Source organism: Tenrec ecaudatus, chromosome 9 (genome assembly GCF_050624435.1).
Source record: "Tenrec ecaudatus isolate mTenEca1 chromosome 9, mTenEca1.hap1, whole genome shotgun sequence".
NCBI lineage: Eukaryota > Metazoa > Chordata > Mammalia > Afrosoricida > Tenrecidae > Tenrec > Tenrec ecaudatus.
Window position 1 is genome coordinate 65,041,652 of NC_134538.1, and position 23,913 is coordinate 65,065,564.

At 47.3% G+C, this 23,913-nt stretch overlaps 1 protein-coding gene across 2 annotated transcripts in view; it reads left to right on the forward strand.

Annotated features, from left to right (window-relative positions):
• Nucleotides 1–23,913, forward strand: part of GLI3 (GLI family zinc finger 3) — a 335,268-nt gene that overhangs the window by 255,707 nt on the left and 55,648 nt on the right. The window contains exons 8-10 of one of the 2 annotated variants that reach the window (XM_075558170.1): nucleotides 6,420–6,633; nucleotides 8,594–8,710; nucleotides 14,302–14,442. In XM_075558170.1, coding sequence (XP_075414285.1) covers nucleotides 6,420–6,633; nucleotides 8,594–8,710; nucleotides 14,302–14,442 — 472 coding nt within the window. The remainder of the gene's footprint in view (nucleotides 1–6,419; nucleotides 6,634–8,593; nucleotides 8,711–14,301; nucleotides 14,443–23,913) is intronic. The other variant, XM_075558171.1, reaches the window with a different exon arrangement.

Below are 23,913 nucleotides of genomic sequence, written 5' to 3' on the forward strand. Positions count from 1 at the left end.
GGAATGGTAGCAAACACACCCTGCCGGAGGACAAAGCTGTTTACATTGTGCTGGTCAGTGGTCCCGGACAACTCATTGGGGACTGAATCTATGTAGAGATGCAAAATGGATTTAGGGTTCCCACTATTGATTGTAGCCGTCCACAAGCCTAGTGCTCCGAATGTAACCTCTAATACAGTTTTCATTTGCCTATTCACAGAAAACTGGGTTGATTTTAGCATTAGGTTCCTTAATTCATTGCTCTACTCAGAACATGCATCATCATAGTGTCATACCAGTTTCTTTGAAATGAGTTTTAATTTTGAAGTCCTGACAACATTAGGCTCCAAGGCAGTTGGAAAACCTACTAGTACAGGTAGCTGAAATGGTTTTTATGTTTAAAATGGGACCATCCCAAGAATCCAAACATGCCTTATAGCTTTACATTCAGTTCCACAGAGGACTAGCAAGGAGCCACCTGTGTGGGGTTCAGGCCTTCCCTGCTGTTCACACCAAGGCCCTGCGTGTTAGTCTGTAATCCCCACGCATTCCAGGCCCTGGAAACATTCCCTGGGTGGCTAGGGAGGCTGATGAACCTTTTCTCTGGTTTCCACTCCAATATCAATAATAGTGTGCTCTCCCTCTCCATTCACTCATTGCTGGGATACAGGAGCCCTGCACTGTGTTGTCCTGAAGGGAAGCTGCCCCTGGCAATTTGTAGGATGTACTGTCACTTTAGGGAAGATTAAATGCTCTGTGGACTTAAGTCACTAAATAGAAACTTTTCTTGTCAGTATGCAATACTAAATGTCCAGCTATCTGTCTTCTTATTCTTCCATTTCTTTCTTAATTAAGCATCATTCACTTCAATATTGTAATCAGCCCTATTTCCCATTCCAGCGTAATGGACGGCAGCAGGCCAGACTATGCAGCCGGGCTTCCTTACACCATTAGTAAGTGATCCCGCAGAGCCCCTACCCGCTCGCTCCGCTACTGGATATAGGATTCCTAAAGCATTTCTAAAACATAATGTGGATTTTTCTCATAGGCGATTTTAATGTGCTTTTATCCATTTGACTTGAATAGAATTGGCTGAAATGCCTATATGCATACTAGGGCTGAATAAATGTTTAATGAATGGTTTTCTAGAATATGGACTTTCAGTGTCTCTGCTTATATATCATTCCAGGAATTAAATAAGAATTTGATTTACAGATTATTCACAAGGGATTTTGTACAACTACTGATTCATATCACTCCCATGGTATGAAAAATGAGTGTTTGTTGTGGAAGTCCTATGTGGTTATGAATTTAAAAGTTGGATGAATTTAAAGTATTATTATATAAATGTCTTGATATATTCGACTCTATCGATTATAGTTAGTTTTGGTTAAAAATACTTATTCCTTGGGAATGGGATAGGTAGAAAGTAAAGATGAATGTGTGGGTTTTATGACATTGGTCTTCTTAGTGGAGTAAAATTTGTACTTCCTACTTAAACTCTAAGGAGCCTAGATGGCATAATGGGTTATGCTTTGGGTTGCTAGCCACAAGGTCAGCAGTTCAAAACCACCAGCCGCTGCTTGGGGGAAAGATGAGGCTTTGTAGTCTTGTGAGGGGTTTGCGCTTCAGAAACCCACAGGGGACAGTTCTACCCTGCACTATAGTCGTAGAGTGCGTCATCATTTGTACAACCTAAAAACGCTCAGCCAGGGACTGAGGATGGCCTCAGCAGGTGGGATGGGCAAAGACCAGATTTCACTTCCAGAGCCGCTGCAGCATCCAAAACTGTGCTGTTTTTCATGTTGATGGTGATTTTTTCCCAATAGCCATCCATAACTTGTATCCGCAGCAAGAGTTCCTACTATGTACCAGGTGGTGAACAACGCAGACCAGGGCCCAGCTCTCCTGGTGCTCACATTTCAGCAGAGGGAGAACACAAACTCAGAGAATGTTAGGATGACAATGAAGACGTCTAGGAGTAGAGAATGGTGGGGAGAGAAGGGGCAGAGCGGATGACAGAGAGGGGAACACCAATCTTACAAGACCTTGCTGGGGAGCCACCATTGAAACTGGGTCCTGAGTGATGAGAGGGAGCTCCGATACTCAGCTCTGGAAGCAGAGGTTCCAAGAAGAGGCTGGCGCTGGTCCACGTACACAGTGACCTATGCTGTCCGAAGGGGCAGGAGCTGCTTGGAATACCCGGCCCACCTCCACTTAGCTTTAGTGACCAGCAGTGGTGGCCCTGTCCTCTCATTTCCCACCCCGAACTCTTTAACCACTTACCTGGGAATCCGTTCCAACTCAGCGTCACCTCCTGTGTGTCAGGGTAGAGCCGCGCCAAATGGGCTTCAGTGGATGGTTTGGGGGAAGAGGGGGAGGGGCAAGTAGCTCAGGAGACCTATGAATTATCTCTGGATGAATTCCAATGAACATCTAACCCTGTGGTTAATACCAAAGCGCGTTAACCCTTTGCACCCCCACCCCACCCCAGGGGACAACAGGGTTTTTCTGTTTTCCCCCCGTACATTTATCTTATCCAAGAGAATGCACATGGGAGGTGTGAGCTTTGTAGTAATGACACTGTTTCTCTTGCCCTGGAGGTCACGGTCCTGGGTGTAGTCACCGCCTGCCTGTGCTGCATTCTGAGGGAAATTAGCCCGAGCTGTTGCGGGGTGTGTTCTGAAAAACAGGAGAAGCCCTGGCTTCCTCAGGCTGTCACGGAGGCAGTGACGGAGCCCCAGACTTTGTACTCGTGTCACCACATTCACAGGGAAGCTGGCGCCTAGTGGCCTGCCTTCCTGTTGCATCCCACTGGTGCTAACCACAGCTCAAGGGCCATGCCAGCTCTTCCGGGCCGAGGCAAAGGCAGGTGAAGTCTGCATGCGGAGCAGGGAGGGTTCGAGCAGGGAATGCTGCGTGCCATTCTTCCATCCTCTGCCCTCTCTGGTCCTCGGCAGCCTCGGCTAATGTGGATTTTCACTCACTCACTCACTCACTCACTCACTCACTCACTCACTCACTCACTATCCCATCCCAATTCAACTCAAATCACCTACTCACTCACTCACTCACTCACTCACTCACTCACTCACTCACTGTCCCATCCCAATTCAACTCAAATCACCTCACTCACTCACTCACTCACTCACTCACTATCCCATCCCATCCCAATTCATCTCAAATCACCTTACTCACTCACTCACTCACTCACTCACTCACTCACTCACTCACTCACTATCGCATCCCAATTCAACTCAAATCACCTCACTCACTCACTCACTGAGCTATCGAGTCAATTCTGATGGGCAGAGTAGAACTGCCTCTTGAGGGTTTCTGAAGCTATAAATCTTCATGGGAATAGAAAGCCTCAGACCTCTCCTGAGGAGCTGCTGGTGGTTTCACACTGCTGACCTTGCGGTTAGTAGCCCATTGCGTAACCCATCCGGTTTCTTGATTTTAGAGACTGCATATTTTGGAGAATGCGAAGTTTAGAGAATGTTTGTTCCTGTCGCCTTGTTTCACCAGTGGAAAAACAGCACAGGGGGTCATTTACAAACATGAGTTGAAAGCCTTCACCACCACCACCACCACCACCCACCCCCTTCCCCATCCTGTGCTTGCTGAGGTCTGTCTGGGAGACCGCGCATTTGCTGGGAAGCCTCGGGACCAGTTGGCAGTGCTACCCCTTGCCCTTAAAAGTAGATATTACCTTTCAGAGCAACTGTAGGATCGCAGAAAATGCAATGCAGGATAAAAGGGGCAACTCTTTGGGACCTTTCGCCTGCGTGGAGTGCTGGTCCATTATCATTAACTGAAACTCGTAGGTGATACAAGGAGCCCTAGTGACATCCTAGTTGCATGTTGGGCTGCTAGCTGCAAGGTCAGTGGTTCAAGCCCACCAGCCTCTTCTCGAGAGAAAGATGGGGCTGTGAGTGCCTCTAAGAGATAAAACCTCAGGAAACCCTATATTGGATTGCTACAAGGCAGAATGAAATGGATGGGGGTGGGTTTGGATTGGGGTGCTGGGGGTTTCAGTTCACAGAAGGTTCTTTCTCTGAGTTCTGCAGCCCTGTAAGTTTTGACGTAGACATAATGTCACATGTCTGCCATTACAGGAGTATGCCTTGAATGTTCCACTGCCCAGAAATGCCCCAGTGCTCTATGTCTTTATGCTTCTCCAGCCTTACTTTGCCTTCACTCGTACCTCTTCTTAAAAGTAAACAAAGGTGCGTGCCCTCTCTGGCTATTAACATTTGCAAGTGGCTTAATCTTTATAACCAAGGACATTTTCTCCTCTGTGAGATACTTTCTGAAATGGTCTGCATTCGTAATTAGGTCGTGCCTCTTTGAATCCCCAAATATGCTCTCTCCCAATTATTAGTGTCAATGACCCTGCTGACTCCCTTCCCAAGCCTGAGATACATTTGGGCTCCTCGACCTTCAGAAGGGTGTGCACAGGTCCCTGCAAAGTCTACGTTGTGTTGTCACTTCTGTGTGTAGGGGATTTGTTTCATGTTGTTTTTCTTTTAATGAGTAAAATAAGGTAGTTACATTTAGTAATGCCCATTCACCTAAAGCAATCAGGGGGAGGAGGGAGGTGGGGGCATGTTAAATCATTGTGTTTTTTGATGAATGGCTTGTACACTGAAAAATAAATTGGACAAACTGGCATAGAGCTCAGTGAACATGAAATCAGCTATTAGAAGAAAGCTGTGAACAAATTCTGAGGCAGATATGCATCTTTTGATTAATGCCCTATCAATCATCCACCCGGGCTCCCTTACTAAGTCTTGCTGTAATCATTCATGGTTGCTTACAGAAACGCTTGCAGAACCATAGCACCGCAGAAGCGGAATATTCCCACTGATCTCTCCCTAACTTACTGTGAACAATGACTGTGTTCACCAGGTTTCTGCTTTCCTTTCTGAAAGAAATACAATGCAAAATGAAGGAAGAGGTCCTCGAAGCCTGGCGAAATCCTCCTAGGGTCTTCTTAATGATATTCCATCGTAAATGGGCATAGCTATTGTAATGCAAGGTTCTCTGTTGGAATAATTGTAATGTAATCCCAGTGAAGCCGCCTTTTATGGATTAGAGTCCAATAGGCAAAATGTGGAGGCACATTAAGGAACGGGGCACATCTTTCGAATTATTACTTAAAATTGTTGAAATGGCTTGGATTTTGTTATTGTAATTATAATGCTCTCAGTTAATGTGCTTAACTGCAATAGTCATTAACGCACCAGATTGGAAATTTGCATGACTTCTACCTTTGACATTACAAGAAACGAATTCTTTTGTGGGCATGACATCGCAGGACCTGTGTGTGGTGGCAAGTGCGTATGTACCTGCATGGGTACATATACGATGGGGCTTCAAAAAGTTCATTATCTCCCCACCCTCATTTTTTCTAGGAATGGTTTGAATTCCTCTCGTAAAATGTATGCATTGTTCCCCACTCGTTATTTAAAAGACATTGCCACAATGCGGTTGAGTGGGTTTTTTTTAACGCATTTTTAAGCCTCTGTTCTCATAAGAAGACCCGAATCCTCAATCTGTTGGCACCAGGGCGATGACTGCTGCCTGTGAGTCGAGCAGTCGTAGGTCATAGGGACCGCCCCCGCCCCCCTCAGAACTGACTGAAGCCTGGGCCATCCGGTGGCATAATGAAGTGGTGACAGACATTAGCATGCATGATGGACTCTAATAGACATTTAATGCTCTTTAACTGGAAGCGGGAGCTGTGTGTTCCCATTGGAATCTTCTTCCATCAAAGCACATTGATCACCGATTTCAGCGGGGGAGGTTAATCCATCAGCTTCGGTAACCAGACGGCACTGATGGAAATTCTTTCAGTGGCATTCTGGATGAACCGAGCTTTCCATCTTTACAAACAAATGAGTGATATGACAAGCATGGTGTTCAAAACACATTTAACCAATTGATTTTCTTTCCTCTTGTAATAAGATCTGGAGACATATGAGCGCTCGAGGTGTGAGCCAAGATTAAAGGGATTGCTCCATGCACAGGCCCCTGCCCAGCGACAGAGCCAATAAAAGTCCTATACAGCACGAGGTCCCCAGTCTCCTTTTTATATAAAGTTTGTTATTGCAATAAATAGTGTTATTGAACTGATACCCCTCCCTCCCCCCCCCCCCAGTTTTGCAGCGGTGTTTTTTGTTTTCCTTTACTCCGGGTCTATGTCTGTATGCACACAAGTGTGTATCACATCCTGACGGTAGTCTTTCTTTTCAAAGAACTCCAGGTGTTTCACACTAACGACTGTGAGCTCCTAATTTGCATTGCTAGACCTGACGAGCTTCAGGATGGCAATGCTACCGGTGCCAAGGTGCAAACACTTTTGTACTTGAGGCAGTCTCTTGCAGGTAGCAGGAGTGATGGTGTTCTCGCTTGTTTGTCTATCTCTCCCCTCGCAGCCCTGCCTTGAGCTTCACCTACCCGTCTGCACCTGTGTCTCTCCACATGCATCACCAAATCCTCAGTCGACAGCAAACCTTGGGCTCGGCCTTTGGACATAGCCCTCCGCTCCTCCACCCTGCCCCGACTTTCCCAACACAGAGACCCATTCCAGGCATCCCTACCGTTCTGAACCCAGTCCAGGTCAGCTCGGGCCCTTCAGAGGCTTCACAGGTGAGAGATGCTTCGATGTCCCCAACGAATAGTGGCTGAAACAAACAGCGGTGTGTCTTCTTTCCTGGAGTGGGCAGCTGTCTGCGGGCAGGCAGTTGCTAGCCTTGGTTAAGGTGTGAACGGTGCCTCCAAAGACGCCAGGTCTTTTTATCTGTCCGCCTCTTGTTCCGCTGAACGCTGCTTCAAAGCAGCATTAGATGACTTTCCAGGCCGGAGGAACATAGTCCTGGGGAGATCCCAGCCACCACATACACATATTCCTAGCTGTGGACTCACACAGCGTCCAGACTGGGCCCACGGCCATATTCATTAGTGTTGGGAAACATTTTGCATGCAGGCGCACCCCACTGCGAGCATCCGAATTATGGGCAACTCCTACTTGGCCTTTCACATTCTGTCAATTCGCCCTCACTTTGGAACAATAAAAGCAACCCTGATTCACACTCATCATCGTAATCACCTTCACTCGCTGTGTGTGCAGCTTTTAAACCCGCCCCTTTTGTACACTAAAGGCATCCAGCTCAAAACGAGCTCTGTGCACCTGTTCCAGCTGACCTGCGCATTCCTAAAAGACTCAGTGAAGAACATCTCATTGGTGGGCCGGGGACCACCTGCGTGCTCCTCATGAGACAGCGTGTTTTCATTACGGCTGGCAGGTGGTTCTGTAATCTGACCAGGTGCTAACTGTAATCCCCAGTCAGGGTAAATTTTGGGGTGTAAGGCAAAACATATCGCTACCAGGGTTCTAGCTGCTATGTATGTGTTTGTTCCAAATGAAACATGTTGAAACCCCTCTGTGTCATCACAGAAAGCTGCCAGCCAGTTCTCTTAGCAAGATGCTGTCTCAGTCTTGTTACACTGCCTTCCAGAAAGGTCTGATCAGAGCAGTGGCCTGAGTGGATCTGCTGAGGCAGTTACCATCAAGGCAGAAAGGGCAGCCCAGAAGGCTATGGTGCATGGTTCCTGGAGATTGCAGAGGGGTGACCTTGACTAATTGTCTTGAAGGACATGGGACAAGCCGGGGGTCTTTTATGAAGATGTTTCAAGGAAATTGATAACTGGGAAGCAAAAAAAAAGTGTATGGTGCTAAGGGTTTATTGTGGTTTGACCCATCTCAATGCACCTGCTCGTTCTTCAAGGACGGCCTGGGTTGTCCCATGGAAATGTCAGTGAGAAACCTTACCCCGCCTGCCCTGGTCTTACCCCGGCAGACATCCGTTTTGTTCCCAAAATCAAAAGAACCTTGAACAGGGGCGTGATGTGAACCACCTGAAGGATGCCCAAACAGCCATTTTTGACTTGATGTGAATAAAAAAGACCAGCGTTTTTTGATGACGGGCTAGCAGGACAGAAACATCATCTTCAGTAATGTGTGCACCTGGGTAGATGTTTGGTTGAGAAGCAGAAGGTTCACATTTGGGGATTCTTATTTAACAGCAGTCTCTATGATTTGGGAGCATTCCCTTCTGAGCTCCTGTCCTGCAGCGTAATGACGGTGAAACCTTCAGCTTGCTCTCAGGTGCTCACAGACCCCCTCCACTTGAGTAGGATTAGCCTGGGGCTGCGCCCTCCCTTCTGATTGCCACTGAGGGAAGACCCTGGGTGATCTTAATTAAAGACCTTGACAGACGGTGCATGTTGAATACCCCTCTCGCAACTTTGTTCCTTTGAAAGACGCTATTGGAGCTTGAGAAAGCCTAGGGCCCCGCTCTATTCTTCTCACGTTGAAGAGCCATGGGGAGCTGACAGTCGTGCATTCTAAGTGAGAAACTCCCTCATGAAATGCCTTTTCTAGCCTCAGACACATTTTCTGATCTCTACTGCTATGGCCTTGGAGCCTTATCAGAGTTGCCACTCTCTACCAAATAAAGGCTGCTTGTCCCGGGCTATGTGTTTTAACGATGGCACCACTCATTGATCACAACCTAACTTCTCTCTCTGGCCCTGGGACCGTGACCAGCAGCACAAGCCCACAAGTGAGTCAGCCGTGAGCAGCACTGGGGACCCCATGCACAACAAGAGGTCCAAGATCAAACCTGACGAAGACCTCCCCAGCCCGGGAGCCCGGAGCCAGCAGGTAGGTCGTGAAGTAGCACCTGTCCCTCCCCTCACCTGCTGCCTGTCCTTGCTGCATTTCCTTCGCTGTATCGTGGGACGTAACCTTGGCTTTTGACCAAAGGCCAGTAAGGGAATCTCATTCCACTTTGTTACTCTGGCTCAGAAGCAAACACAAATTTGAGAGGCTCTGTGATGTTTTGGTGTCACTGGATTGTACAGCTTAGTTGTTCACCAGAGGGTTGGAGATCTGAGTCTACAAAGAGGCCCCTGAGAGGACAGTTCTGGAATTATATGCCAAAAAATTTAGCCATCGAAAATCCTTGGCAGACAGCTCTAGAGCGGGGATCACCAAGTGACTCCCGTGGCAACCGGTCAATGTGAGTTATATGTTCTTGACTTCTTAGAGGTTTAGGCAACCATACTTGTAGAGTCAGGAGGGATCAAGGTGTGACACCAAACTGTAAGGTTTCATTCTATTCAAGTTCCATATCCAAAATATGAAATGAAAATTTCAGTAAGAAATTCCCTTGAGTTTGCTTGTGGTCTCTCTTATGCTCGGCGTAAACCTTGATAGATTGGGCCTCTTCCAGACCATCTACTAGGGCTGTGGCTGACCCAGGAAGGAGCTCTATGCTATCTCCAGGCAGATTCAATGCGAATTCCCTTTTTAGCCTGACCTCTGAGGTTGGTATGCTTAGATGTCACAGGTTTGGAAGTCAGCCCTTCCTTCTTTCCGGGGCTCACTTGTCAACAATCTTGCTGGCTTCACCTAAATGCATGTCTGCAGTTTTGTCATCTCACCCAGCAGAAGACCTCAGTCCTTACATTGAATTATCTTCCAGATTTCTGGAAATGCTTTGCATTTTGACTACTGTGAAGTTGCTTAGACAACTGGAAAAGAAAAGGCCCCTGAGCTGTGATTCTGTCATTCTCAGGCCTTAACCAGCATATCCTTAAAGTTGAACCTGAAGGCCTATCACTATAAAATCTGCAGGGAGTCCCTGATATCTTCCAAAACTGAGAGAGAAGAATTAAAAGTGCTGGTAAAGCAGTGTCCTGGGTTACAGACTAGGAAGACAGATTAGTACACTGACGAGAATAAAGCGACTACTCAGAGTAGATGTTCTAGACTAGTCTGTTGTTAGTTGCTACTGAGTGGATTCCTACTCAGGTGACTCCCATGTGTTACCGAGTAAAACTACTCCATAGGATTTTCATTTTTCCCCATTTAATTTTTCTAATTGTGCTCTAATTAACACATCATATAATTCAATAGATAGTTCAGTCCTGTGAAAAGGGGTTGTATAATCATTACTGCACTCAACTTTAGAACCTTTTCCTCCTCCTTGTTCCCATTGATGTGGACTCCCCATTGCCACTGCCCTCCCCTTCTTTGCCCCCAGGCAATCGATAATCTAGCCACTGCCTTCCCAAATCCGTCCATCCAGGTTTCCCTAAAAGGACAAACAAAAACAAGGGCAAACAACAAAGAAGAACCCAGCAACCATGACCGTGTAACCAGGAAAGATTTCCATTTAAAGGAAAGCAGATAATATTAAAAATGTATAATAAATTCACATTCAGTCCAGAGGGTGATCAAATGACAAGGGGTTCCATTCCAGCTTAAGCACAGCTGTTTAAATCCGCTCTATAGTGTTCTCTGCCTGACATTAGGGCTGTTAACCTTCCTAGTTCTATGTGCTTTGGGGGTTCGTTAGAGACTCACTCAGTCCATGTCAGGACCCTGCAAATAGATTTGGGGCTACCACTGTCATCCCTAGTTTACTGCAAACTGGTGTTTAGGATTTAGTCATGGGTACCATTCCCTCCTCGAGGTTTGGATCTTCTTGTTTACAATCCTTGGATCACACCGGCTTGGGGCGGGGGTGGGGGGGGTGTGCTTCTGTGATGACTTAGCTTATTCCTCACTTAGATGGCTGCTTGGTTAAGATTTATGGGATTTTCTTCACGGTGACCGTTTATTCTATGATATTGCTATTTAGACCCAAAACACCAGTGTGTGGTTAATACTTGAATGCAAACCCTCTATGCCATCTCGGTCTGTGAGCCCTGGTAGCAGAGTGGTTATGCACTGGGCTGCGAATGGCAAGGTGAGCGGTTTGAAACCACCACCTGCTCCATGGGAGAAAGGTGAGGTTTTCTATGCCCGTAAAGAGTTGTAGTCTCAGAGTCCCACCCGGACGGTTCTATCCTGTCCTTTGGGGTCATTCTGAGTCAGAATCAGCTCAACAGTCGTGAAGGTTTTGAGATGGCTGACAAGGCATGAGACTCTTAAACACAGAGCCCTGTGCTTGAGCCCCATGCTGAGTGTTGCCTTGTGGGGTGGTGGGTTGCCAACTGTTCTCCAGAGGAACATGTAACTTTCTGCCCCCTAAAGATTTCTAGCCTTCGAACCCCAAAGGATCAGTTCTGCCCCGCCTTACAAGGTTGGTATGAGTCAAAAGCAACTCTTTGATGGTTACTGTTTTACCCTCCTTTGAATTTTAACCTGTTAATGTCTGTATCTAAGGTTTGGGGGTTTGGTTTTGTTTTCTAGGCAATGAACTTATTTATGGGTCTTTTTTCTTTTTTGAATCCATCCTGCCACTTCATGTCTCCTGACTGGTGCATTTTATCCATGTGCACTGAGTGCGCTTACGGCTAGATGAAGTTACTGCTGTCGTTTCGTTACGGTTTTCTTGTGCTGGCGATTCCTTTGTTCTGCTTACTTCTTTGTACTGAGTTCTTTTCACGCATGGATTTTCCTATAATTTCATTCATTTTGTTTTTAGTGTGTCTTTTTAATTTTAGTAATTGGGTTTATTAATTGTGTTTGTAATCACGCTGGGATTTTCCTTTATATTCCTAAATTTAAAATAGTCTGTTACTTTTTGATACTGCTTTGACTTGCCCTCCATATGAAAATCTGTTAGTATTCCATTCAAGTCCCTGTTTTGTTTTGGAGTTGTTATTGATTACAGACCTGGCACCCTGGGTTCCATGTTTATGTGCCTTTGTATTACTTCTCAGAGTTCTTTGCATACTTTGGGTGGTTTTATCATGTTCTGGAGAAAGACAGGGCTTTGTCCTCCTGTCCACAGTGACAGTCTCAGGAACTCACAGGGTCAGTTAGACCCTGTCCTGTAGCGTCATTGTGAGTTGCCATTGACTCGATAGCAGGGCGATTTTTGGTTTTTGTTTGGTATCATGTCTTTTTATCTCAGTGTGTTATTGGTTCTTTGTTCAAGGGAGTCCCTACAATACCTCTTGTCTAGTTGTTCTGTTTTGTATTAATTTCCTTGTTTTATCTGGCCATGACGTAATTTTGTTGTCAGAGTTCAGAGACCGTTTTGCCCTCTCTGTGATTCTTGATTGTTAATTCTTATCTCTCAGGATTTTATGTATGTCATTCTATGTCCTTCTTGCCTGCATGGTTTCTAACAAGTCACCAGTTAGCCTTGCTGGTCCTCCTTTGTAGGTGATATTTCATTTCTCGTCAACTGTTCCTAAAATGGTTTGTAGTTTGAACACTTCTGTTACCCTATACCTTCATTATTTTCGTTTGGGGTCTGTCCTGCAGAGTTTGTTCAGCTTCTTGGATGGCCAGCTTGCTGTTAGGGGTGTTTTCTGGCAGCCAGGTCTCACGGCGTCTCTCCGCAGTTTTTGTCTTCTCTTGTTCTGGAATTCAAGTGCAGCTATTCCTCTTTATAATGTTCCATATAACTCTTAGGCATTCTTTTTCTTCTTTCTTATTTTTTTGAGCTTTGTCAAGCAAATTCTTCTATGGCATGAATTCTGCTTTTGTTCCCTTCTATGGAATTATTATTTCTGATACGTGACTGTAAATCTTTGGGATTTATAGTTGCTAATTTTGTGTAGCTTATAATTTTTGTTCTGTAATTTTGTTCTGCTGTTCATTTCTTGAGTTCATCTAGAATTTTGTTCACTTCCCTTAATTTCTTGGAGGATACTGTGTATATGTTTTAAGGTCTTCTCTTGTGCAATTCTGGTAATCGCATTTTTCTCAGGAAGGTTATCTGTCCCTTTTTGCTTTGGTCACCTGACCCGTCTTATCCTGCTTTTTCAGGTGATTTGATATTCTGTTGTCTTTGAGGCCTTGATGTGTTATTTCGTTGATTGAATGTACGTATGGGGCAGGTGCATGGTACTGGTTGCAAACGTGGCAGGGCTGTTTGTCCCATCACCTGTCTCTGGGTGGTTAGGGAAGCTGCTGGTCGTCTGAGCACAGGTCTCTGGTCACTCGTTCGAACAGGGCACCTGAGGGTGGGTTCGATGTTGGGCTCCTTTTTTCATCAGGCCAGTGGCACGGGAGCAGGTGATGGCACCTGTCAAATGATAGATGTTAGGTGTGTGGAGTGATTTCAGTGGTGAGTGGGGGCTAGTAGTGAGTTGCAAAGATAGGCCTCTTAGCTGGGGGTGGGTTGCTAGTGCATGTCCGCAATGCCCTCCCTGGGTGTGAATGACCAGATCGGAAGCTGATACACTCAGTTGTCCTGAGCTGTTTTAGGGGAGGTCACTGAGTCAAGGGAGGGAGGGCACCCCCCACCACCTCTGGGTAAGCGGGCAAGGCTGGATGAGGCGCGCACTCAAACAGTAGCTGTCAGCAGTCTGGGCTGGGGGCAAGGTAGGGTATACCGGGCAGGGTTGACTTGGCACTCCTCATAGGCTGTATTCAGCAGTTGGGATCTGGCCCGCCTGGAGTGCAGGGAGGGAGGGGAAACTTTGTCGTCCAAGCAGGTGGGGAATCTGTTGTTTCACAAACAGCACTCGCCTCATTGGTCAGGGATCAGCCTGCCTCTCACATCCTCTCTGCTCTGGACACCAGCTTCCCTCCGCCCTGGGCTACGGTACTCTTCTGCTCTCACTGTTTGGCTGTGGGTTTGGCTATGCTGTTTTCTCCGTCTGCTCTTGGGGATGCTGTGAAGTTCCCTTTCGGAACTCCTCGTCTGGGATCAATGCTGGCTTTGTCACGCGTTGCCCATGCCACGCTGGGGCAGTTTGTCCACTCCACGCCCCTCCTCAGGTGCAGCATCTGCCCAGTTTCTCCTGCTAGATGCTGTTGGGTTCAGGACTTCCTGCTTCCTTTGTCTGGCTAGGGTTCCAGGCATGCCCTCTTCCTCCCTTGGTTTCGTGGGTCTTGGCGGGCGATGAGTGGCAGAGGGAGACTGATGGCAGCCAGCCATGAGGGCCCCTCCGTCCCCCTCGCCTGAGCCTGGTTTTGTTTTTGCTGATACACTGCATCCGCGGGCAATACCCAAGCCCACTGACTTTGAGTCGACTCAAAGTGACCCCGTCGGGCAGAGAACTGCTCCGCAGGGTTTCCCGAGGCTGGACATCTTGATGGGAGCAGACGGCTTCCTCTCTCCTTCAGTTTGTGGGTTTGCACCTCTCACCTTCTGGTGAACAGCGGGCAGTGCCCGCTGTGCGACAGCGCCCCTGCACTGGGAGCCAGAGGACTCTGATCTGGCGGTCACTCCTGTCACTTGGCTACCTGGTGTCTTCATCTTCCCGCCCCTCGTGTCTTTTTTCTAATCTTTTTCTCTCTCTCTCCTTGTTCCTCCTCTAACCCTGACCCCCGCTGCCTCTTAGGAACAGCCAGAAGGAACCACCCTAGTGAAGGAGGAAGGGGACAAAGACGAAAGCAAGCAGGAGCCTGAAGTCATCTACGAGACGAACTGCCACTGGGACGGCTGCACCCGGGAGTTTGACACCCAGGAGCAACTGGTGCATGTGAGTGGACGGGGCGGGCTCGCTGCCCCTGCGCCGAGTCGCGCTGCTCCACCAGCAGCGCCTTAGGACTCTCGGGGAATAAGGGAAACGCTGAGCCACGGTGCTTGACCTGTTCAGTCAACTAAAGCTGAGTGTAAAATTCAATAAACTCTTCAATAGAGAGCGCAATGACTGATCCCGTAAGCCCGAAAACACTATTTTGAGTTAGCGACTTTGATGGTTATTGAGTCATAGTGAGCTGGACAGGAATTATTATTAACCTTTTAACCAAGGTTGACTCCCCCTCCAAGGCCCTGGAACAATAGGGGGGAGGGATGTAGGCGTGGGAATTCCTCTGTTTCCTTCTCCCTCTTCCAGACCCTCTGGAAGCCTCAGGAAGTGCCCGTTGATTTATGCAGCCAGGAGGACTCCGCATGCCCAGCAGGGACTGTTTGGGGGTCAACCTGGCCTCAGATTTCTCTCCCGTTGGGAGGTTAATGGCTTCATAGAAACCGGCATCTGTGCTTCCAGATGCGGTTACTAGTGTGTTTTTGGAAACTGCGGCAGAGTCAGATTGAGCACCACACCTGCTCTGCGTTCAGAAGCCTGTGCCACACTCGCCTATATCACACGCAATCCAAGGGGCCGCTCCCTCCCCACCTATTAGCATCGCCTCCTGAGCCAGGGCTTCCTGCCACTGCAGGCTTGCTCATGGCTGGAGGCCTCCCCAGCCCTGGCGGGTGGGACCAGGAGCCACTGAAAGGGAAGGGCATTCTGAGAAGAAACACGCTGCACAACGCACGCAGCCGCGGCGCAGAAGCACAGGCTCCTGTGAGTGCATTAAGATCGGCTCACTAAGTATACCGCTTTCACAGCGAACATGGAACATGCCGAGCCGGTCGCCTGCGAGCTTCCTTGCTCCCTTCCTCCAACACGGGCAGGTGCAAATGCACTCACACACCGGCACTGCGGAGCCCTCGATCTTTTCCTTGACGGTAACTTTTACTCTTAGGAGATTCACATTTCTTGTTAACCTGCTTCCTTCTTAGATAAAACACAAGCTTACAAGTTCCTCAGACAGCCCACCGGTTTCTTATAAGGCATGTGTGTGTGTGTGCATGTTTAATACGCGGTTTTTTAAGCGCCATTAAGGTTTACAGAAAAATCTCACAGAAGATACAGAGAGAATTCCCATGTCTCGCCCCCCGCACACAGTTCATTTCTCCTTTGATTAACAACTGACATTTATGTGGTATATTTGTTATAATTGATGAACCAACACCGATGCATTATTGTGAAGCAATACTCTAGTCCTGTGGTTTTTGACAAATGGGAGCAGTTCTGTGTCCACCATTGCAGCGTCCTATAAGGCCGTTATTGTACCCTGCTCTGCATCCACCCCTCCACCCACTTCCCCTCTGGCAGCCAGAGGCACGAGCTTTTTGAAAGATGTCTTCTGAAACTTGCCCCATCCCATTCAGTGTGCTCTGTCCCCTGCACTTACGGTGTAGTGTTAATATGTTGTTTGCTCTGTTTTGAAAGCCATTGCGTATGGGCTGTTTTGAGGATCGAACTTGATATTAGCAGGCTTTTGTCCCCTCTCCTCCCCTTGCCTCCTTGTAATTGTATGGGAAGAATTACAGATTTCTCTGATACCAAGAAAAGAGAAAGGCAGATGTTTTTAATTAAGGTATAGTTCCAGGGTTTTGCATGTACTTCATTTACTTCTATTTCTTTCATTTGATACAAGTGTTATCTTGAGGAGAAGCCTGATTTGATGGCCTTGATTCCTTTTTTCCCTTCCTTCCTTCATTTATTTTTTGTTCCCTTGTTCCCTTTTAAGGGAAACCCCAAAGACAATGGAATACTACTACAGGTGGCGGGGTGGGGGATGTGCAGTTTCTCTTTTGCTGTAGGGGGCGGGTATCCTTGCAGAGCACAGAATATGCCACCAGCATCCTCAGTTACTAATCCACTGAGGGAGCTACCTGCATGAGGAGGCCCGTTGGTACGAAAGCTGCCCCCAGAATGGTCAGCAGCTGCTGCATTTCGAATATTATCCTGAGAAAGGATCGAAGTCCCTGATTCCCTTTTGATTGCTTTAAGCGGGACAGGAATTATTTCCCGTGTAAATAATAGTCAGTGGATAAGTCACTGGCTTTGTAGAAGTGCTTTCAATGGCCCTGCCGTTATCAAATGTGCAGGAACGGAACAGGAGCTGCTTCTGAGCCCACTTTCAAAAATGAACTGTGTTCCTGAGTCAGGGCCAGACAGGAGGGAAAGTTTTTTTTTGTATTTTTTTGGAGGTGCGGTGGGGTAACTTAACCCTTTCACTGAAAAAGCAGTGTGCAAACTTATAGAAGCTTACAGATTTTCTCAGCCACAAAAAAAGATTTTAGGTAATGGTGATCTTTTTAAAAATTGAGCAGCAGCATTTCAGGGTAAAACTGGTTAAACTAAATGACGGAAATGCTAAACTGTGGTTCTACTCTGTCCTACAGAGTTGCAGTGAGTCAGCATCGCCTAGATGGCAGTGGGCTTTTTATTTCTCACCTATTTACTCATGTCTGAAGTTAGGGAATTCCAGATACATGCACTTAACCTAATCTCACCACCTGACCTACCAGGACCTTCACACTCATGGATGTATCCGGGAGTATCAAATCCATGCTTTTATTTTTTGGCTTAATTGGAAGATTGTTTTCTTACAGGTACATCTAATTATCCTGATGATATTTGGGGTGCGGGAGAGTACCAATTGCAAAACCCAGGTGTTAGGGAAAAGAGGAAACCTTGTCCATTCCTAGGACTCCAGTTGGGGAGAGGGTATTTGAGAATTAGTTGAATTTTCATGCTACGTACAACCAAGAGGCAAGGCGTTACACCATGCTGCTACCCGGCCTTATTTATAGCCATGACCCATTCTCTTTCCCTCTCTTCCAGTTAATAGAAAGATTCATGATTCTTCATGGTTGTCTATCTAGTGTCTGACAGTCCCGACTGCCTGCTAAAGCAAGTCCCTATCTATAATTGATATCCTTCCGGGGAATAGGGTGCTGGCTGCAACTGAAGGGCTTTGCTGAAAGCTCTTAAATCCTGACAAGTTCTCCCCTTGTTCTGGTTCAGTCACTGAGCTGCACGGTTGGAATTCCAGAGTTATTTGAACTTGGTGCAAAAGGAAGACATGTGTTTCACATTAGCAAATCACAAAGTTGAAGAGGAGAATTAAGAACTTGGCTGGATTTGCCCGCCAGGTAGTCTCATTTCCAGCATAACGCACGCCATGTACTCTTGAAAAGATTACCTCGTCCCATTACTGTCTGAACAGATGGACTAAATACTGCCTTTCCCTTCTGCTCTCCTTTATTTCAAGCCCCTGTCCTCCAGTTGGGTGCTTATCCTAGGTTTGCTATTGGGGTCTTCCTCGCTGGGATATTTTATTAATTTCCCTACCCAGCAAGATAATTATAATTGGAATTAGTTACTCTCAAGTTAATGTTAAATTTATCATAAATTTACTTCTCTGCCCAGAAGCTAAGAAGATAAATGAATGTTATTGTTAACCAGGTTTTCGGTTTGTTTGTTTTTTTTATCGCATGTATGTGTTTTCCTTGTGTCAGTTAAAGTAGAAGGGGTACCAGGAGAGTAAAGATGAATTTTTACAGAGTACAAAAATTAAAATTCCCATGGCTGGCCGAGTCGTTGCTGATTTGCCAAGATGCATGCACTTTCTTCCTACCTTGACTACAAAGCACGTGTCCTGAAATCCCAGCACAAATTGAGAAGACCCTTTCTTTCCTGAATTCTTAATGGATTGGATCCTTTTTTTTGCTGTGGGTTTTATTACAGTCAAGTGTTTGTTTGTTTTTTAAGTCTTTCTTCGTTTACTCTTTCCTGGTGGAAAGAGAGGGTTAGCTTCTGCTTAGAGTGTAAAGCAGCTCACATTCATGGGGAGCAGCCTGGTTTTCCCCCATTGCAGAGCGTGTCTCCCCAGCCTTTCTGAGCTTACACTCCAACCTGCATGCATTTTGTACAGGAAGCCAGTTCTAGCTGCGAGTCTCTTCTGATGGAGATGCCTGAAGGGCACGCATAATGCAACATGAGTTCGTTTCAGGTTCTCTGTAACGGGCACTTTATTTCTCAATGATGAGTGGGCACTACCCATTGTGAGGGGCTTACCAAAAAGAAGAAAAGCTACATGTGCTGAGAATGAAATCCCTTTGCTCTTCCTGTGCACCTCAGTGTGTGGAGTCGCCACTGTGGAATGGCTCGTTGTGCTAAAGAATCAAAGTAGGATAATCACCAGACATGAGAGACATCTGTTTACTCTGTTGCTGCTCCCCGCTCTTGACCCCCGTGTCACCAACCCAAACAGACTCTTCAAGAAAGAACACACGTGCTATTCTTTCCAAACGTCTTAAAAAAGCCCAACTGGTTTGGCAATAGTTTGATTGCCCACTCCTCCAGCAGAATGACCCTGCCGAGGGGCACTTCAACTGTAGGGGGATGGTGTCTTCTAGGTGTGGGGCTGACAGGGCTATGGGGAATTGTGGGGTATGTTTATATTCGTATCCAGATTCAGGGGTGTCATTTAAGCCACTGTAGTCCTGCTTTTGATAGCACCACCCATTTGGATTGGAAACGTATTCCCATGCTCCCAGTTTTGATCTCTCAAGTGATGTAGACGTTTCCTTTAACCCAGTGGTTCTCAACCTTCCTCATGCTGCGACCCTTTCATAGAGTTCCTCATGTCGTGGTGACCCCCCAACCCTAAAATTACTTTTGTTGCTCCTTCATAACTGTCATGTTGCTGCAGTTAGGAATTGGGCGACCCCTGTGAAAGGGTCATTCGACCCCAAAGGGATGGCGAGCCACAGGTTGAGAACCGCTGCAATCAAAGAACACAGTGAGAATCCCCTTTGCCGCCATTTGAGCACATTTTCTATACACTTTGGGCATGAAAACGACGAGTTTAAAAAAAAACACCACACCAGAGCGTGTCTAATTTATGGAGAACAGATGTATCTGGTGGAAGATGAGGAAGAGTCGGGGGTGCAGGCCTTCTTTTCATACTAATACTAAGTCTATGCATTTGCATTTTCAATGTTTCCCATCTAATTTCGATCCCCTTGCTAATGTTGCATTGTATATTCTTACCTAAGAGAAAATTGAGTCTCCGATGTGATGGGGGCCACAGATAGGAGGCAAAAATTAGGTTTGTGGGCACTTAGCACCGACAGTGAGCGAGCGGAGATTCTGATCTTCGTTTCCTTACATGGAGTTGCTGGTTCGTTCCTGTAATTAGTTGGAAACACTGCGTGTTAAATGTAGGCGAAGAACTACAGACTTCAAAGCCGTCCTCTGCCAGTCTTGCTGGAGGGTCACATTGTAGACATGCAGACTAAACTACACCTAAGGACATGGTTCCCATAAAGAGAGACGGCGGAGATGAGAGCACAGCTGTGCGGTCCACCAGTTAGAACCCCCCCGCCGGGGGCAGCCCCATCTCTGTCCGGACTCTCCAGATGACCTCCGCGGGACCGTTTGACCCTTTGGAACGTTATTTTCTCACATGTCATCCTGTGAAACAGCCGTGAAAATAAATGCTGTCCCTAACGTCCAAGGCCAGATGGATATCCCGTGTGGTGGGCCTGGTCGGCCTGATGAGAAACAGACCAGGGTCCAAAGGTCCAAGGAGAGACGCTGCGTCTCATTGTTGTACACACGTGGGTTTTGCCGTTGGGAAGGAGAGAGGAACCGACTGTTGGTTATGGGGCTTCTGTGTGTTAGCTTAGAGGCCTGTTTTTGTGAGTGTTGTTTAATTGGGAAGTAAACTTGACTGAAGCCAGGGAACCTCATTCTCTTCCCCAGTGTGGGTCTAGTGAATGGGACACGGCCAAGGCATTCCACCTCTGTGGACCTGTTTGATTCAAACGAAGCCAGGGGGTTGAATTGGGCAGTCCCTAGGATCGAGAAAGGAGCCCCGATGTATCTGTGGAGTAGGCATTCGGTGTGAACCGCGTTCAAATGCATCAGCCTCTCCACGGGAGCCAGGTGAAGTCATGTGCTCCCTAAAGATGCGCAGTCTTAGAAGCGCTGTGCAGGGCCCCTGTGGGTCAGATCCGCCCTGTGGCTGGGTGTTTGCTTTACTTTGGGCTAAAATATGAATGGGTGGCAAACAGCTTTCATACCCAGAGGCAACTTATGGCCTGTGATCCTGTGCTAAATTGTTCTCAGTCCTATGGAGGGGATTCAGGAGTCCGGGCGGGGGTGGTGGTGTGGTGTGTGTGTGTGTGTGTGTGTCCATGTCCAGAGACAACTTACTGGCCTGTGATCCTGTGCTCAATTGTTCTTCTCTTCTCGGTCCTATGGAGGGGATTCAGGAGTGAGTGAGTGTGTGTGCGCGCGCGCACGCATGCACGCGCAGACTGCCCAGGTGTAACTCGGGAGGAGACCTGTATAGCCTATCACCTTTCTGGGGTATTTTCTACCCCCGAAGCAATGGTGACATCAAGAATAATTGTAGTTTTTCTAGGAGGTGATCATTTTGGAGTCCCTGTGTGGTGCAAATGATTACACGTCCAACTACTAGCCGGAAGGTTAGTAGTTTGGACCCACTTAGATGTTACTTGGAAGAGAGCCCTGGTGCTCTTCTTCCAGAAGGTCACAGCCATGGAAGCTCTCTGAAGAAGTTGTACTTTGCACAGGTGGGGCTCTCCACTCAGTCAACTTGATGGCAACAAATCACCACAACATACCATTAAAGCTCTCCTCTAGGGACTCTTACATTTGCTTGGCAGTTGAATCCCCAATATCAGAGTAACTCTCCCATTGGGAAAGAATTTTTCCATCAAAATTTTTATGAATTGGGTAAACATTGGACCGGTAGCCATGAAGTCAGCGGTTCAAACCCAGCAGGTGCTTGTTGGGTGACATATGAAGCTGTCTACTCGTATAAAAATGTTTAGTCTCCGGGACCCTGTACAGGATCACTGTGCGTCGGAATCAGCTTGATAGCAGTGAGTGTGGTTTGAGGTTATAGTTGAGATTCTGGTCTTGGCCAATAATCAATCCCCTGGAGTAATCTGTGTAGACCCATATTATATGGAGGAATGACCCTGGCTCTGGGCAAAGATGCCCAACTGAAGTATGTGTGTCTGGTGGCCCTGCTGGCCGCATTCCTCTCTCTCCTCATTCTCTCCAGTACATAAGCCACGGCGCTGGCAGGTCCTCAGCTTCTGCAGTCCCACCGGGAGCCCAGGAGCCGTCTGAAGTGCTGACCTTGAAGCCTGACAGACCCTCCCGGAGTGCTCATTCTAAATGGGAGCAAGGGGAGGACCAGGAGCCCAGTGAGCAAAGTGAGTTCCTGTAGTTGAGGTGATTCCAACTCCTGCCAACGCCAGGCGTGACAGACCAAGGTCCTCTTGGAGTCGTCACGGAAGCAGACTGGCCAAATTTGGCTTCCTCGGTGCCACTAGGTAGGTTCATCTACCAACCTGTCTGGTGTCAGCTAAGCTCACATCATGTGCGCCACCCAGGGATCTATAGTGAACAATCCACCACTGCCATCGAGGCAGTTCCGGCTCACGGCGACCCGAGATAGCCTCTCCAAGACAGTGAAACATTAGGGAGGCAGACAGGCTCACCTTTCTCCCTGGCAGCAACTGGTGGCATTGAACCACCAACCTCGCAGTTAGCAGCCCTACACTTGCCCTCGAGTGCCCCCAGGGATGCAAGAAATGATGTAACCTGGCTGGGATTACAGGAATGTAGAGGATTCCGTGGCGCACGAGAAACGTGCATTACAGAAAATCATGCAGGTCAAACTCTGAGGTGTGTTTTTTTTGGGGGGGCAGGCGGGAAGGTTAAGAGAAAGCACTGGGAGGAAAGATAAGCAGGTTCCGTTGAGTGCTTTTACTCTGCATCTGCACCCTGCGGTGGGAAAGACTGTTTTCAAGCTGACAGACCTGGCTCTTGACATGAACTCCGCTTCAAGGAGCCCGCGTGCACAGTAAGGACAACAGGAGTATTTCCTTCACAAAGTAAGTGGGCGGATTACATTAAAGTGGATATTCCCCATGGTGTCCTCGTCACCGTTACGAGTGTCATGGAGTTGGTTCTGACCCATGGCACCCCTGTGCTCAATGGACGGGAACACTGCCTGCTCCGCGCCATCCTCACAGTTGATCCTATGCTTGTGCCCATTGTTGCTGCCACTGTGTCCTTAGTAAGGTGATCTGTGTCCAGGTGTCTGGAGGCTTCTATGTCCATGCATCGGGGTTGCTAGATGGTCGAGTTGACTGATTGCTTGACAGCCAACTGAAAGCTTGGCAGTTCGAATCTACACAGAGGTGCCTTGGAAGAAAGACCTGGCGATCCATTTCCGAAAGATCACAGTCCTTGAAAACCCTATGGGACAACGAAAAATGTTTGTGGACATTGCCAGATGTCCTCAGGGGTGGGAAATGGGACAGGATAGACCAGGTCCAGACCACTGCTCCCAATCTTTCCTGTTGCAATCTGACCAAAAAACTGAAACCAATAAAATAATAAAAACAGAAGTTACTGCTCATTAAACACATTTTCTCCAACTAAGCCCTTTTCCTAGGCAGGAAGATTCCATCACCCATCCCTCCCTCTCTTCCTTTTTTCCTTTCCTTCCTCCCTCCCTCCCTCCCTCTCTTCCTTCCTTCCTGCTTTAGTATCAAACAAAGCTCTAGGATCACAAAATAATTTGCTAATGTAAGGGCTTCTTGAGACTTCCTAGCACTCATACCTCCCTGGGACTAGCTAAACAGTGTATTTAATATTCTTTTTTTCCCTCACTATTTTTCCAAATCATGGTCTGCAGGCCCAGCATGTCATTCCCTCAAAGTATTTGGCTTTATCTAAAAAGGTCTTATCACTCCCCCGTCTGCCCTATACTGTGCTGCCCTGGATGATCGTCCTCCTAGACTAATTAGCATCGGGAGGAAGGAGAGCTATTGTCTAGAAGTGGCACATCCTCGAAAGACTATGTATCGCTTTGAGTATAGGCTGTAACTGAGTGTCCCCCACCCCCGCCCATCGAGTACCAGTAAAAGAGCTAGCATTGGTCAGCCAATGTGCATGTCCAAAGAGCATCGCCTAGTGCCTTGTCATTCTGTCACTTTCCGTCATCTATCAAAAATTGTCTTTGTGACTTTCAAAAAGTCACTCAGCTGCTTTGGCGCTCAGGTTATCACCTGGAAAATGAAGAGAAAAATGCCCTTCCCATTTCCCTCGTGGGCTGTTGCAAACCTTACAGTGTTTGTGCGATTATTCAGTAGAAATACTTTATGAATGCGAAGGCATTATTCATAAGTTAGGAAGCATAGAGTCCAGGGTGAAGTAACCCTAGTAAACCCAAGTAACTGAAGAAGGGGGAGATTCAGTAGATAGGTAGAGTTAAGTTACAGACCAATTCAGGGAGCTGTGAAAAGTCAGCCAGATGTCGTTAACGTGCAGGTTACA